This window comes from Stylophora pistillata, chromosome 9 (assembly GCF_964205215.1).
Source record: "Stylophora pistillata chromosome 9, jaStyPist1.2, whole genome shotgun sequence".
NCBI classification, from domain to species: Eukaryota; Metazoa; Cnidaria; class Anthozoa; order Scleractinia; family Pocilloporidae; genus Stylophora; species Stylophora pistillata.
This window is the reverse complement of record NC_142527.1, coordinates 9,515,201-9,531,657: the sequence shown is the minus strand read 5'-3', so window position 1 is coordinate 9,531,657 and position 16,457 is coordinate 9,515,201. Positions and strand designations below refer to the sequence as shown.

Below are 16,457 nucleotides of genomic sequence, written 5' to 3'. Positions count from 1 at the left end.
GATTTAAATTGTTGACATCAGTTTAAAGTTCAGACTCTGTTGTAGGAAAAATGACCCCCAGTGTGCTTGATGTCTTGTCTTTATACAATACATGGTCATTTTACTTAAATGTACTCTTCATTTCACCCTAGGCGGTGTGCGCACTTCGATTGCATTGCATTGTGGTAGCATTATTTTCAGTATGGCAGTAAAAGCGGTAGAAATGGGTAGAGTTTGACTGAATATTCTGTAAAAGTTAGGCCATTTCTTTTTCCTTTCATTATAAGTAAATATAGTTTGATATATTCTGAACGTGTAGAAGTATTTTTCGTGCGTATTTGTCACATATTATATCGTTCTCAAGGACAAACACAAGCACTGTATTGTAGCGTGTAATTTGTGACTGGTTTTCTAGCAGATCAAATTTGTTGCACGTCGTAGTTTGAAGCCTTTCAAAGATTTGTAGGGCCACTTGATCCTTCTTCAACAGCTCTGACCAAACGTGCTCAAATGCACTCCAATGGTACAAATGTTTTATGCATTTGAAATGATGGTGTTTGAGACCCTTCTGTGGAGCAAAGAGGCCCATTGTTGTGTTTAGTGTGTTGCGTTACACAGCGTTACTACTGCAAGGGCATTTATCAATCGTGTTGTAAATCTACTTTCCTAAGTGAAGGAAAATTAAATGATAGCGAGTTTTGTGGGGTAAATCTTTTATCTTGATCATTGAATGAAGGACAGTTTAGTTAGAGCAATGAAAAGAGTCACTTGATCCATGAAAACCACTACCTTGAGTGAGGCGACTCACCGGAAAGCGGGAAAGTAAAAGGCAGTCAGCCGTTGAAAGGTGTTGATAGGCCAGTGCGTCTCCTACCATTCGCTAGCGCTTTTAAATCTTCTGCTCTCAAAGTTTAGCTCTTATTAGAATATCTTTTGATGACTTTCCTTTGCGATGTGATAATAAGGGTCAGTTTTGAGGTGTCATAAATCTCCATCTGTATGTTCTTCAGGTTTGGCAAAGCTGGATGAGATTGTGTTACAAAAGGCAATATTTTCTTCTAGGCGTGTGCTATTTTCTTTGTTTCAGAGTATACTTTTCTCCTGAAGTAATAACTCCAGAGATACATTTCTCAAAACCCTGAAATAGGTTTCCTCTATATATTCTCGCAGGGTATTTTGAAACTCTGTACGTTTTTACTAAACGTGGAGCGTGACAAATTCGTTCATTCTTAGGAGGCGTGGAGCTTCTCCTTTTATGCTCGGTGGAAAAAGTTCGTGTATTACAAGGTCTCTGTCTCTCTAATATTTGTTTGCATGTCAAGGGTCAATTCACAGTTGAATAACTCGCATCTAGGAATATAATTACTGACTTTGAAATTATTCATCCCGCCATTGGTTGTGAGTGTAACTGTTGCCATTTGTGTCGAGATTCTTAGGCAGATTGTAGTTTGGAGTCTTTCTAAATAACGTCAGTTGCCTTCTAAGAATGAATTCATCACAGAGGAATGACAGGAGCTGTGCAGGCCCATCAAATGTTTTAACTTTTGAAGGAATAGCAACAGACAGTGAATCCCCATTACAATCCACGTATATTCACGCCGCATCTCGCTGCCACAAAGATGTTCACTCTAATGCATCAAGATGCAAATGACTCAATTTTTGTTTTACGATCATGATGCAACGCCATCAGAGTGCGCACACCACCTGATTTCACCCATAACATATTTGAAGTAACTATGTTTTAGACATCGACACTCCATTTGTTGTGTATTAACCATCTCTTGAGTGAAAAATTATGTTGTGAGTAAAATCATGATTCAGTTGGTCTAGCTATTTTGTAACTATTAAGTCCCTTTGTCTGTATTTGATTTATACAGTTGTGGTTTATTTTGTTGGTGCTGTTTGTAAAAAAAAAAGAAAATGCTGTGTATGCAATTATTATGCACAGTCTGCCTTACCTTAAACCATGAAACATTTGCTAGATTTCTCTTTCATTTCTGATAAGTAATATCATGAAATTGTCGTCTGAAAGAAGGTTTTTCTGGGGTGAAACCAAAAAATAAATAAATAAAGGAAAAAGACAACTTGTACAGCAGTATTGTGCTATTTACAAACTTTGATCGGAATGTCTTGTATGGTTGGCAATCATATTTAGAGGTTTGTGCCTCCCTTTCAGTGCTCAATAATGAGATAATTGAGGAGAAAGAAAAGAAAGAAGGAACATTTAATTGTATTGTACACAATAGTTAATATCAATTTTATTCTTAATGTACAACCAATTTTACTAAGTACTTGAAATATTACGTTGTGCTTGCCAAACAGGCAACTTTTGCTACAAATTTAACTGCTTAAATTTTTTCCTACTGACTATGGCAACCAAGAATGTAAATTACTACATACCCACCCCTCCCCTAAATCCTTTAACTCCCAGAAGTGATGAACATTTAACTTCTCCCTATGCTATCTGAACATAATCCAGCAAACAGGTAATGAGAATACTCAAACTTATCAGGTTCAAGTTGTAAGCTATCTTAATCTGACACCAAATTCTTGTAACTAATTTACAAGGAAATGTATGGCAGCTAGAGGAGAGAATGAACAATCGGATCATGAGAGTTAAAGAGTTAATTGTGGTCAGTTGACTTTTTTTGGCTTAGGGGTGGGAGTGTTGGTGTGCCATTGCTCTGACACCTACATCAATCCCAGCATATTATATTCTTGGACTCAAAATGTTTGCTTATTATTTATTTATTTATTTGTTTTTTGTTTGTTTATTTGATAGGAGATGCAACAGGTGGCTCCACCTCTTACAGGGATCCACACCCCAATCAAAGGAGGGAGCTCTATCTTTGCCTTTCATCGTAATAGTATTCAAGAACCTTCAGTGCTTCCAGTTTTACCAACAAAGAGAAAACCAAGCGGTAAGGGGTCAAGGATGTACTTGTGTGCAGTTGTGTTCTGTCAGTGCAATTACAAATGCTTTCAGAGAATCTGAAACTGTAGGTGAAAACAAAATTGTAATTTTCCCTTGTAGATTCATTGTTTGTTGATTTATTACAGTTAAAGGCCAAAAAAAAAAAATAGCCTAACATTCACCTGAAAAATCTTGCCAGCTATTTTGGCATAAATAAGTCAGTATCATTTTTTTGCTTCAGAAATGTTACTTTCTCAAGTATATGATCATTTTTACATCATTTTGATGAACAAATTTCTTTTGCAAGGAAAAATTAAGAAGAATTTAAGGGAAGAAAATGTCACAGAAAAGTCATGCATTTTTAATTTTTTTGGAAGAGTATGAACTTTGTTGCAAGACAACTGACCAAACCAACAAGAAAGCATCAATTTCAATGACTGAAAGTGCCATTTTTTTGTCACTAAGGTGGTTTCTGCTACAATAGGAACCTGTGAATCACAATTTTACCCATTACTTTTTCCTCTTACATTGCATTAAATAGAAAGCACTGAAGGCAAGAAAGACAGTGGGAATGATGTGGTTCTGTTGGACGATGACCTAGTCCTTACTGATGACAGCGATGATGAACATGTAAGTTTTTGTTTCCTGTTGTTATCTTTTGTCAACCCATTAACCTGTGTGAGTTACAAATAAAGAATTTCTCCTGACATTATCAACACAAAAACAAACAGACAAGCGATGAAAGTAAAGGAAAATATCAACAAGGGGATTATTAGTTGATTTGAAACAAATTCTCAGAACTGACACTATGAAGAATTGTATGGCAGACGATAAAGAGAATCACCGATGGGATCTTGGAACTGAAAGGGTTAAATTTGAATCTGGGCCTTATGCAAGTAATCAGAAGGGCGAGAAATCTCTATTTTACTGGAAATCATAGGATCATCTGTATGGAAATTGAAACTTTTAGTGAACAATTCTTTACAAAGTAATTCAGATCGTGAACATTTTACTATTTCTAGAATGTTTTGAATATATTTATGTGCATGCTGTTCTTGATAATCTAGTTTTTATAATTCTTTTTAATACAGCCCACGGTGTAAACTACTGGGTTACCAGTAATTGTATTAGCTATTAAAGTTTATTTATTTATTGAAAACAGTTACTAATTGTTGTGCTGGTCTCTCTCATAGGATAACCCAGTTACGCACACTTCACCCTCAAAGACTGAGAGGTGAGTACGGCCTTAGTTAATAAATGAATGCTAGTTTAAGAAATATGACTTACTGTGATTTGTGATTGATGAACAAGGGAAAATAGCTACTCTCTACAGAAATTAAACCCAGGATTGAATGGTTTTAGTATAATTTCAGAGCTGAGCAGAGTTTCCAGCAATCTGATTGGTCGAGCAGTTCCTTATATGACGCTATATAAACTGCTCCACACGGTTTATATAAAATGTCAAAATAAAATGTTAATAAATGTTACTAAACTGTTATGATTTTAGAAATTTCTGTAGTTCAGCCCTGAAAGTATACTAAAACAATTATTCGCCTCGGATTCGGTGAATATTGTTGAATAATCCCCTCGATTTCGTCTTGGGGATTATTCGGTGATATTCACCTCGCCTTCAGCGAATAATTGTTAATTAGTATAATTTCAGAGCTGAGCAAAGAGTTTCCAGCAATCTGATTGGTCAAGCAGTTCCTTTATATGACGCTATATAAACTGCTCCACGTGGTTTATATAAAATGTTAAAATAAAATGTTAATAAAATGTTACTAAAATATTATGATTTTGAAAATTTCTCTGTTTTTCAGCTCTCAAATTATACTAAAACAATTATTCGCCTCAGGTTCGGTGAATATTGTCGAATAATCCTCTCGACTTCGTCTCGGGGATTATTCGATGATATTCGCCTCGCCTTCGGCGAATAATTGTTAAATATCAGCATCCTTTGTTCTTTGACAATTAGATTTTATAATGCTGTGCATTTGTCCAGTAACTGATCACTGATGACATCAAAATGTGGTAAAACAAAAAAAGGTTTTACCACGTTTTGACATCTTTTGTGATATGTTGCTTTACAGACCCACAGCAACATGAATCTCTGTTTTATGTGACAAAAAAGCAAAATGTTGTTGGTAGAAACTATACTTCCCTGAGTCAGCGTTCACTTTAATGTACTAATGCTGCACTGTTCTGATAGGAATGCACATCGTCGCTCCCATTCAACATCATCAAGTGGAAGCAGCAGTGACGACAGTGACTCAGACAGCAGCGATAGTGATAGTGATTCTAGTGCTTCTGACTCAAACAACAATACTAAAGACAAACCAAGGAAATCTCCCGTTCATGTAGCTTCATCCTCTCCAAAGGTAAACTAGGGAAACACTATCAGTGGCCTGTATCAAGTTGTTAAAAAGCATGTAATCATGGAGAGGCTCGTTAAAGCAGGGCTTTGACACTAACAGTAGCCCACTATCAACAGACTAGTAGAAATTCAGTTTTGGCTAGGAGTTTTGGATTTCCACTAGCTAGTTTGGCTAGTAAACAAACTGAAGTTGTTGTAATATTTAAGATGTGACTAGCCACTTGGCTAGTAAGTTGAAAAATTAGTGTCGAGCCCTGTTAAAGGAAAAAGGATACACAACCTGTTAACTCTTTAACTGCCAGAGATGCTTAACTTGTAACCTCTCCCTATAATTTCCATACGCTATCCAGCAAACTGGTAATGAGAAGACTTAAACTTATCGGGTAGTAGTTGTTATCTGGATCTAACACCAAATTCTGGTAACTTATGTCCAAGAAAATGTGTCACAGATAGAGCAGAGAATTAACAATCAAATTGTAGTGGTGAAAGGGTTCAAATGTGGTGGTTTTTTGTTTTGTTGTTGGTGGTGTTGTTGCACAACACAATTGCCAGACCAAAAATTGTTTGTTAAGGAAAAATGCTTGTTAGGCAGAAGTAGTGACCATAAATTGGACTTTAACTCCAGGTTGGGAATATTAATGTTGAAGCTGGTTATCTTTCTCTTGCTGACTGTCTCTAACAATAAGTTGGTTTCTTTTCAGCATACAAGTGGACGTAACTGGGGTTTAAACCATATTGCCAATGCACTTAATCAGTCATCACCATCGCAAACCACTAAGACAAAACCAAGTCCATCAGCTGCAAACACGGTTGGAGGAGACGGTGTCCGTGGAAACCAGGTTGCTCCTGCTGCTAATTCAAATATGAGCTGTCTTAACTCTCATGTCGCGAGAAGCCCTGTGGCAGCGGCATCCGAGGATAGTTTTTTATCATTTGCGGAAGGCCTTTTTGACCTCAGCTCGGACTTAAAAAATGGAGTGGACATTGAGTCATTAACAGCTAAGCTTGACCTTCCCCTCCCAGCAGAAATGAGTGAAGGCTCAGCTGAACCAGTAAGTGCTCTTCCTGTTGAAGATAGTGCAACAACTCTGAAGACGCAACAACCCAAGAATGACAAGAAGGTAAAAAGGAGATCTTCCAATGTGGAGTCCAAGTTGAATACGAGCCAGGAGAAAGGTCCAACCAAATACTCACCGAAAAAACCTGCTAACTCCAAGAAAACAGACTCTGTCAAAAACTCTACAAATCTCAAAGTTAGCAATGGTTGTACTGATGATAGTGCTAAAAAGGTCACTAAAACAACAAAAACACCAAATGGAATAGTCACAAAAAAATCGTTCAAAAAGATATCTGAAACAAAGGGTGTTAGTAAAACTTCTGTGAGTAATGAAGCAGTGAGGGAGACCAGTGAAGTTGTTGATGATGAGGATATTTTTGTGGATATTGTTAGCATTGAGCCAAGTCCAGGAAGTGACAATAAAAAGGTAGAAGTCAAGCAGACAGCAAAATCAAAAGAGACTGAAAATCCTAAAGGAGTAAAAAAGAAACCTGTGACAACAAATGGCCTTAGTAAGCATGTGAATGGTGATGGACTATTATCAAGTTTGATATCAACAAATGGAACTAAAGATATTTTGGGGAAGAATGTTGAAATAACATATGATGAAGTCAACAAGCCAGAGTCTCTTATAGTAAAAATTGACTTGTCACTGCTGAAAAGGATACCACAGCTTGCAAGTAACATTCCACCCAAACATTCAGTTTTGTCACCCACAGTTGAAACCAATGGCAGCAGAGATGCGATAAATTCTCCAGAAGTGAAGATTCCAAAGCGAAAATTATTAGATGTAAAGCCGGTAGAACAGGAAGTTTCCAAGAAAGTGAAAAGTAACAGTGAGGATGCTAATAGGTAAGGGGAGGTGACGACTTATGAAAGCACTGCAAGGTTTGTGTGATATGCTCAGGAAATTATTTCTACTATGCTATCAAAGACATCATTCAACCTTTCTCTACCCCGGTTTTACCCCGTCCCCCAATGCAAGTAGAAGAAAATTCTGACGACAAAATTTGCTGCAAAAGTTGTTCCCTATGCAACTTTAGTTTAGCCACTTTTTAACAAACCAAATTTCTCTTATTTTGATTACTCTATGTTTGGGTTGAAAAATTAAAAACAAGGTAAGGAATATGGGTTATGTTTAAGAAGAAGTTTTCACTTGACTTGGAGTAGAAGTGTAAAAGTAAATGTTTTGAACCAGCAGAACAAAACCTCATGAGCAATCGTTGAGTTCAAGCGGTAACAACACTCGACCTCCCAAGGATGGAACAAGGAAGCGCAGTCCAAGCCAGGAGAAAGATTCTCATCGAATTAAGCGCCAGAAACAAGACAATGAAAATAGCAAAGATCATGATTCTTCACCCGGTTTTCAGAATGGCTCTGTCAATGAAAATGGAATGGATTTAGTGGATAATGGTGTCATTTCTCACACATGCTTGTGCAACAAAACCAGCAATGTTGAAAAGAAGAGAGAAGTTGACATTTCTAGGTTTTATGATCCAGAACCCAAAGTGTAAGTTAGATTCATTTCTTTTCGCCAGCTGCCTAACAGTTAAAGCAAGAAGCACAGAAGAATTAGCCCTCACACTCTCAGGAGTGATCAAGTCAGAATTTCTCCTTTCAATATCAATACCATTAAAAGCAGTCGGGTGGTGAGAACTAAGAAAAACATCATTAACAAGATTGTAAGTTGATCCTGTACCAAATTCTCAAAACTACAGTAACATAAGAATTACATGGCAGACAGTAAGGAGAAACAACAATGAAATTGTCAAGGTATTCCAAAGAAATGAACACTGTAATTTGAGGGGAAAAGCTATTAAATGTTTGGACATTGTTGAAATGAATTTTATCTTAGTTATGAGAATGTTTTCTGTTTCTTGACAAATCCTGATGAGCCCTGTTAAAGTTACAACAGTATTATAGATTATTTATCATATTTTTCAGACCTTATGGACCAGACCACTACCTTGCAGAGGCCAAGAGGCTCAAACACAAAGCTGATTCCTCTGTAAGTTTAAAGATTTAGGTCAACTGTTAGATAAGACTTCATTTACTTGTAACCTCTGATCATCCATTAGCTGCTTTTTCAGTGCAGCAGTTACTACCCCAGAGTACTTTAAAAAAAACTCACCCTGCACAGCCATACCCAAATTTTGTTTACTTATTCAGTAAAGTTCTGAAAAATTAAATATAGCTGGAAAAAGTGCTGATGTGTACTTACAATGTTTTGCAGACTGACAAGGAAGCTAAAGCCTTCTTGTATGTTGATGCTGTCTTGAACTTTGCAAGATGTGGAAAAGCTATTGAAGTAGGTTTCATTTTATTTTCCTTTATTTAAATTACATTTTCACCATTGAATACCCTAGTCAAGTTTCAAATTGTTTGTGTTCCTTTATCACTTACTAATTCAAGTCTGTTATTTACTTGATTCTTGCAGCAAAATGAATGCAACGAGTCAGAGTCACGTTCAGCATTTCAAATGTACTCTGAGACGCTGGATCTTCTCAGGTAACTAGATACTACATTTCAAAGAGTTTTTCACAGTGCCACCATTCAGGGGTTATGAAACAGATGCCTCAAAATGTTACGATAATTATTCATCCCTCTGATGGGTGTTTACTTCTTCACATACATTGTACAGGTGTTACAGTCAAACTAAGTGAAGGGTACTCCTCAAAATTACATTAATTAATTGATCATTTGGATATTGAACCTGCCAGTCGTTTCAAGAATGCAATAATGAGTTGATTATTTGATTATTGAACCCCCTAGCCGTTTCATGAATGCAATAATGGATTGATTATTTGAATATCGAACCCGATAGCCATATCCGTTTTGAAAAGGCGCGGATCATTGTTCAAATTAGAAGTCCATTTCTGAAGTCCATTAAGATTGCTCTATTTGACGAGGAATCCTGAAAATGAACAAACTGTACTGTAAAAACACTGCGAAAACAGTTAATCGCAAATATTAACGAATAAAAAAAGTCTTGCGATGGCTTTGCCCATAGACTATTTTTTTCAACCATGAATACACACAAGAATTTCTACAAGTTCGTCAGGATGTAAATAGGTGAAAAAAGCTCTCGATAACATTCCATTTACAACATTTACAAGAAGTTCTACACAATACTCGAACTCACCTTTCCCACCATGTCTGACGGCATGTTGAAATAGTTCTGATCCATCATCACGTGTTTGCATAATCCAATCAGAAATGGACTTCTGATTTGAACAATGATCCGCACCTTTTCAAAACGAATACGGCTATCGGGTTCAATATTCAAATAATCAATTCATTATTGCACTCTTCAAACGGTTAGCAGGTTCCATGTACAAATATTCAATTCATTATTGTGCTCCTGAAACGATTAGCAGGTTCAATATTCAAATAATCAAATCATTAATGTAATCCTGAGGGGAATGCTTCACTTAGTTTGACTGTAATTGGCTTGTGTGATTAAGATAACTTAAAGCTGTCAACACTACTATGTACTAATGCTCCAAGAGATTTTTTGTCTCCTTTATTAACGTCCTTAAGCTTCCATTCAGGAGATTGCTTTTCCTTTTGTAGGTACACAATGCGCAACTTTGTCAACAGATACACTCACCGATCAGACCGAGTTCCTGATAAAAGACTTTCTGTTTTATGGTAAGGCCTTGAATTATGCCCTGTTATGACTTTCAAGAAAGTCGTTAAACTGAGCTTGTCACAGAAGTAACAGTTTATCATCCTTTCTGAATGTTTATAATACGTTTGATAAGTTAGAAATATGGTTGGCATAAATGGTAAATTAATATTACATTTTCATTTGTGATTTAGCATGAGAATTCAATCCCTTTTGTACATGAGGCTCTACAAATTGAGGAAGGATGGTGTAATGAGAAATGTTAAGGTAAGGAAGGATGTTAATCTTTTATTTTGTGTTTGTATTTACTGTAGTTGGTTAGAGGTTAGAAGATTTTGTTTCTTGCTGTTAGGTAGAATAACAGTTTTAGGGCAATGTTACTGACTTGTCTCACAAAAGAAATCTATGTTTTATTTCTTAACAGATGGTTGCGGAGCATTTTAAGGTAAATAAAGCATTTAGTTTAAAATAGAATAATACCTGTGCACCTGCAGATATGGAATTTTTCTTCGAGTGTTCAACTCAACATCACATGAGTGAATGCAGTGAACAAGTGAAGTATTGAGTTGAACATGAGAAGAGAAATTTATATATGAGAACCATGTACTGTTATGTTGTGATATAAACATGTTAACATGATAGGCCCTTACTGACAAGAAAGTAACTTAGACACACCATCTCTGATTGAGATTGGTGAACGCTTTGCCTCTCATTCATCAACTTGACACAGTGACATGTACTTATATATAGTGTGTTTCTTTATTGATCTCTGTGCTAGTCAACCTCCCATTCTTCTTTGTTTCAAGGAGGTGTTTTCTACTTTGACTAAAAGTTACTTTGTGTCGGCTTGTTTAACAGGGTCCTCCCAAAAGTACCCAGGCTCCTTCACCTTATACATCAAACACAAAGTAAGTTTGCTTTTTGCTGCCAATACTAAAACAAATTGGAACAGACTGTAGAAATTCACTGAGGTGCTGAGCTGTGTTCTGACTGCCTCTTAGTTTTTTCTTTTTTTTCTTCTTTTTTTTAGCTGAGATTATTACAATTTGTATTTAGTCCTTGCATTCAGCTAGAAATAGTCAAATCAAAAACTAGGTATCAGTTCAACCTCTTGTTTGAAACTGGTTAGATATTTATCTGTATTCCCTTCAACTTGTCTTTTTTTTCTGTTTTCTTTGTATTATGTGATTTGATTGACCTTTGTGATTGGAAAAAAAATGTTTCTTTTTCATTTTTAGGCACTGTGAACAGCCTTACTGTTAGGAGTTTTTGTTTAATTTGATAAGTTGGTTTTATAAACCAAATTGGCCACTGTAAAGTGTTTTTTAAAGCAGACATTTCAAGTGGTTGCCCTTTGTCAGAGTGACATTTTTTTTTTGTTTGGTTTGGTTTACCTTTCAAGGGTTTTTTTTTGTTTTTACTTGTTTGACTGATTTTTTTACTGAAACATCCTGTGGTAATTTCCTTAGGACAACTGGCACCCCATCACCTTTGTCACCTACACCATCCCCATCCGGCAGTATTGGTAGTGTAGGAAGCAGTGGCAGCAATGAAACTATGACCACGCCATCGCGAAATAGTAAGCCCTCCACTGGTTCTAATGCAATTACGTCGCCAGTGAATGTCTGCATTCCACAGAAGATTCACTCCATGACACAGCAGCATATTCTACAGGTCAACAACTTGGTTTACAGTCAAGATTTGTGGGACCAGGCCCAACCCCTTGTGCTTGAATTCAGAGGTAAAATGACAAGAGTTCAGACATTCTTTTCTTAATATTAGAAGTGGCTGACTAGTGAGTAACAGCGTAACTTATCATGTAAAGTGAAGTTTATTAAAGGTGAAGTTTATTTCCTTTTGCTTTGCACAAGGCCAGTTGATAATGATTTCTTTTGTTTGACAGATTTCTTTATGGATCTGGATCGTAACTGTGGACCTCTAACCCTTCACAGGTATTGTGACATAAAAATGGTTCATTCGAGTGCTTTGTGATTAAGGGTTGTAAAAACTAAACCAAAGTACTGACAATCATAGCAGGTAATAGGAAGAAAGGAAATTAACTTTCAGAGCCAGTTAGAACTCAAGTAAAAACAACCAGATCGCTTAAAGCCTGGGGAAAATGTGGGAGACCAAGTCGGATTGGTTTTTAGTTTTACATTTGATTGGTTGAGAGTGGCACTAGTTTTCTAGACCAATCACAGAGCAAAGTAAAGCAAAACCGTTGCAATCTCAAATTATTTTCAACACTCAATTGAATATTGCGCTATGCTAATGACTGATGAACTGTTTTGTTTTGTAGTTCAATTGTCCACTTGTGTGAGTACATTCAAGATGGGTTGAGGAGACTCCAGGAATTACTGCAATCAGAAAAGGCGTCTAATTGCAAAGCTGCAGTTGAATAATTGAACAGATCCATTGTAAATTATCCTTAAAAGCACAGAACCAAGTGGAATTTTGGACATACAGTGTACACACTCATGCATTGAACCGAGGTACAGCTCCATCTCAATAAACAAAGGGTATATTAATGACAGCATAGTTCATTTACTGTTAATGAAGTATATTTAGAAATAAAATGCTTGGGCAAGCTTTACACAACATGTAGATGTTTTATTGGTGAGAGCAATTATAGATAATTATTATAGCACCCAGTGGGAGGTATATGGCAATAGTGTTTGCATTATATTAATAATGATATTTGGCATGAGTCGTTTCTCAGAGAAGTTAACAAAGTAAGAGTATTATTCCTTGTAATTTGGTATATTTTGTAGAATACATGCAGTATTTTTTCATATGGAATAAATAAATACAAATGAACAAGAAAACATGCAAATAGAGTATATCGTTATCTCAGCTATCAGGCCAGTCAGAAGAAGAAAATATATGTTGTTTTTTAGTAAACATGTAATGTCTTTGTGGGGATCTTGGTGGCGTGGCCTCACCCCATGGAAGTTGGGAAGGCAAAAATCAATAAACTTCTTGTCAAAATTTTGAAAAGTATGGGAAGTGAATGTTGAAATCTTAGACCTTGCTACGGTAAAGGTTGATATTATTGGAAAAAATAACATTCCGAATGGAAGCATTACCACAACCACACATTTGTGAGTTACCTATCTGTCAATTGTTGCAAGAGATTTTGAGATATGCTGGGCGAAAGCTTGCTATGCTTTACCACGATCCTCACGATGCCTCAAAATAGTTTTAGCTTAAACTGGTTGTGCACTGCAGAATTTATGAAGAGGCAAAGAAACTTAGAGAAGCTGGACAGTTGTCGTAGATGAGACGTACGACTTTTTTTTTCCTTTGGTTAGAGTAAGGCTGCATCTTAAACGTCCTCTCATTTTAGGGTTTTGCTGTCTCCTCTATCTGTAGGTTTGTTTTAATTTAAACTTCCTCAATTTCATGGTGGAACTATCCAAGTGTTATGAAAAGAAAGTAGCCGTGAATAGTCCTGCTTTTTAAAGTCACCTGTCTTCTATTTTTGTTTCATTTCTCTACTTACCTTTGCCAACCTTCATTAGTAAACATTTAGCTTTCTTACTCAAAGAATAGGCTATATATACACACACGCACACACACACACACGCACGCACGCAACTTTTGCATCGCACAAATGAATCTTTTAAAGCTCGTTTTCAATTTTAGTTTTCTGGGATATAAAGGAGGCGAATGTTTTGATTTGAAATCTGTAAACAGCTCGCATCATGAATAAGGTTGGTTATGTTCTTGAAAAATTCCTCGCCAAGAACTGGAATGATGAACCTCATCTTCTTGTAATGCCTTATAACGAAAATTTGACAAAGAATTCTTCAGACCTCTTCAGTTTTTTTTGTTTTTTTTCTGTCGTGTAGAGAGTAATGTTTAAGCTGCAGCTGGTTCAAAAATTTTTCACACCTCAGCAGGTGTTCTTTTGACACGCCTTTTAATCTTAACCAGTTAAAAAGTCCTGCGTTAAGAAGGCCTCTTTTTCTTTGCGCACAGAGATATTTTTTTTAAGCTTCCTTCTGATTGGATCTCTCTGCTGTCCGTATTTGGAAATGTATGTCACGTGATAATAATTTAGAGCTGATCGCACACAAGTTTAAAACTACACCAATCTGAAGCTGAAAGCATTGGACACTAATTAATCATAGAGTTTATCATTTGTAGTAAGAATGTTATCAGATCGATTACAGGTCTTTATTTTAGTACACCATTGACCAAATTTAGGAAAGAAATTCAAGTGAAAATTAGAGATTTTTTATTTCAAATATATTTCCGGGTTGTTAGCCCTTTATTTTGGGGATTATGTTTCTCTGAATAGAATATTTAAATCTTGGGAAAGTATTTAACCGTTAAAAGTTCTTAGAAAGAGTTGCAGAAAAAAAAAAATTAACAACAAAACATTTTGTATGTTATTCATGCCTACTCTGGTAAGGGGCTTATTCTATGAGTTGGGAGGGGAGGGTGAGTAGTTGATGGTGCTTAGCAGGGCCTCGTATTAAAGACATAATCTTCACAGCTTTTCTTGATATAAGTAGAGATCATTAAGTCATTGACTAGACAAACACAAGTGTATTTCTGGTATTTTTGAGAAGTGGAACTATTTTTTACGGCGGTAATTTTTTACTCGTGTTGTTTTTCTCGCTTTTTTAGGGGCTCCTTGTTTGTTCTTTGTGGTAATTTCATATTACGATCATTTTCGTACCGACTTCAAGTATTTTAGTGTTCGTTTGTAATGATGCATGAGTTAGAGCCACGTTGAGCCCATTTTGTAGACTTTCGCCACAAGAATTATTCATGCAAAGCTGTGAAGAATTGTCGTTTTCAATACTTTTTTTCTTTTCTAAAATGGGGATTAAGTTGTTATTAAAGCTTGAAGTATTTGGATCACAACTCACAATCAATAATGTTTCATTTTCATATCGACTCTTGACACAGTTAAAATAAGTCAGATTAAAGGAGTTGACCCGCTTTGGAAAAGAGAATTTTTAAGGCCTCATCAAACAAGTTTCCTCGCCATCCAAAAGCTTTTTGGAGGGTGGAAAATTCATTTCATTGGAGAATTTTATTGACTTGCCGTCAATCGCGGAAACTGGGTTGAATCATGTTATCAGGATAAGTTCTCTTGATACTGTTGAAAAAGAAATCTTTCCGTGGTTGTTTGAAAACAAAACAAAATATTGCGTGTGTTCTAGTTTTGTTTGCTTCAAATGTGAAGTTAATCCGCAGTTAGTTGAAGGTCTGTAGATTTTCTTGAACAGTAGGTAATCTCTATGAGTTGTACTTTCGTTCTTCTGTCTGTCTGTGAACTGAGGTAATAAAATTATGGCATACTGTGTGTTGAATCGTGTTGAAGGGGGTCCCCGCTTCCCCCCCCCCCCCCCCATTCCCCTTTCCGACGCGGAAAAGAAACGAAAAGCGATGGTTCATACTTCGCTGGCATGCTGCTTTCCCTCGCTAATCTATCCCGTAATGTTACGTTCTGCCACATCCATTCCCCCCCGCAACCACCTGCACCAGCTTCTCGTTACACTTTTCTTGACTTCATTTCTTTGATTGGTTAAAAAATATTGGATGATTTGGGAGAGGTTTCATACGCGTACCATCGTCTATCATTTCTTGTAATGACCTTAACAGTAGTTTCTCATTGTTACAACACGCACATAAATTGTAAACAAAGCTGTTTGTTTCCTCTCTGTGACGTCATGCATTGTCTGCTCTCGCTCCCTGGTGATACCTGATTGAAACCAGATATCGCATCATTTAGCGCGAAAGTTCATAAACCCAAACATAAGAAATTTCAGGTCGATTGAGTGCGCTTTTATCCTTGCAATTCTCCATTATGCTGAAGAAAGGAAGCAGCGATGCTGCTAGCAAGGCGAAAAAATCTTCGAGCAGTTTTGATGCGGCGAACGGTGTCAAACATCCTTGCAATGATGCCATATCGAATACACGAATAAGTCAGAGCGAGACTGCGGTCATTTCACGAAAAAAGAGAGACACATTCAGTCACTCCATCTACGAAAAGGCAGGGGAGATTTATCGACACCTGAAAGGCCAGATTCCCTCCTCGCATCTTCCAACGTTTGATGAGGATCTGGAGCGAAGGCGAGCTTACAGCTTGGCTTTCGGCGCAAAGCGATGTAAGTTAGGTAGTCATGGTTAACACCTCTAATGTCCTCGGTAGGTATTATTATACAAAGTACAGAGTTCCTGTGGCTTCTTTTGTACGGTAATTAATGTAGATAAGCGAGTTATTGAATATTATTCGGTTGCCGTTACAACGGCATCGCGTAATTCTTTGCCCGTCGTTCAGCATCGATGGTGATACCTTAGATACTGCTTTGGAAAGATTTTTAAACATACCTCAGTAACTTAGTTTAAAACGGCAAAACAAAAGATGCTGTCTTTTTGTTACATTAAATAGGCGGGGAAATGATTGGGTCTACCAGAGACTGCGATACTGAACCACTTCGATCAAGCATCAGAAGATTGCTACACTCCTAAAAATTATACAAACACG

The 16,457-nt window shown here is 36.7% G+C and overlaps 2 protein-coding genes across 10 annotated transcripts in view; both read left to right on the top strand.

Annotated features, from left to right (window-relative positions):
* Positions 1-15,270, top strand: part of LOC111341610 (uncharacterized) — a 28,950-nt gene extending 13,680 nt beyond the window's left edge. For 6 of the 8 annotated variants that reach the window (XM_022948597.2, XM_088732308.1, XM_088732305.1 and 3 more), the window contains 16 exons: positions 2,762-2,900; positions 3,435-3,523; positions 4,087-4,127; positions 5,103-5,271; positions 5,969-7,176; positions 7,523-7,834; positions 8,269-8,332; positions 8,558-8,632; positions 8,762-8,832; positions 9,898-9,975; positions 10,147-10,219; positions 10,377-10,397; positions 10,811-10,860; positions 11,422-11,693; positions 11,856-11,904; positions 12,252-15,270. In XM_022948597.2, coding sequence (XP_022804332.1) covers positions 2,762-2,900; positions 3,435-3,523; positions 4,087-4,127; positions 5,103-5,271; positions 5,969-7,176; positions 7,523-7,834; positions 8,269-8,332; positions 8,558-8,632; positions 8,762-8,832; positions 9,898-9,975; positions 10,147-10,219; positions 10,377-10,397; positions 10,811-10,860; positions 11,422-11,693; positions 11,856-11,904; positions 12,252-12,354 — 2,814 coding nt within the window. In that variant the 3' untranslated portion in view covers positions 12,355-15,270. The remainder of the gene's footprint in view (positions 1-2,761; positions 2,901-3,434; positions 3,524-4,086; positions 4,128-5,102; positions 5,272-5,968; positions 7,177-7,522; positions 7,835-8,268; positions 8,333-8,557; positions 8,633-8,761; positions 8,833-9,897; positions 9,976-10,146; positions 10,220-10,376; positions 10,398-10,810; positions 10,861-11,421; positions 11,694-11,855; positions 11,905-12,251) is intronic. The other 2 variants (XM_088732306.1, XM_022948596.2) reach the window with 1 other exon arrangement.
* An 84-nt stretch (positions 15,271-15,354) lies between these two features.
* The window catches only part of LOC111341619 (protein NSUN7), a 12,779-nt gene continuing 11,676 nt past the window's right edge, over positions 15,355-16,457 (top strand). The window contains exon 1 of one of the 2 annotated variants that reach the window (XM_088732309.1): positions 15,355-16,077. In XM_088732309.1, the coding sequence (XP_088588435.1) occupies positions 15,777-16,077 (301 nt within the window). In that variant the 5' untranslated portion in view covers positions 15,355-15,776. The remainder of the gene's footprint in view (positions 16,078-16,457) is intronic. The other variant, XM_088732310.1, reaches the window with a different exon arrangement.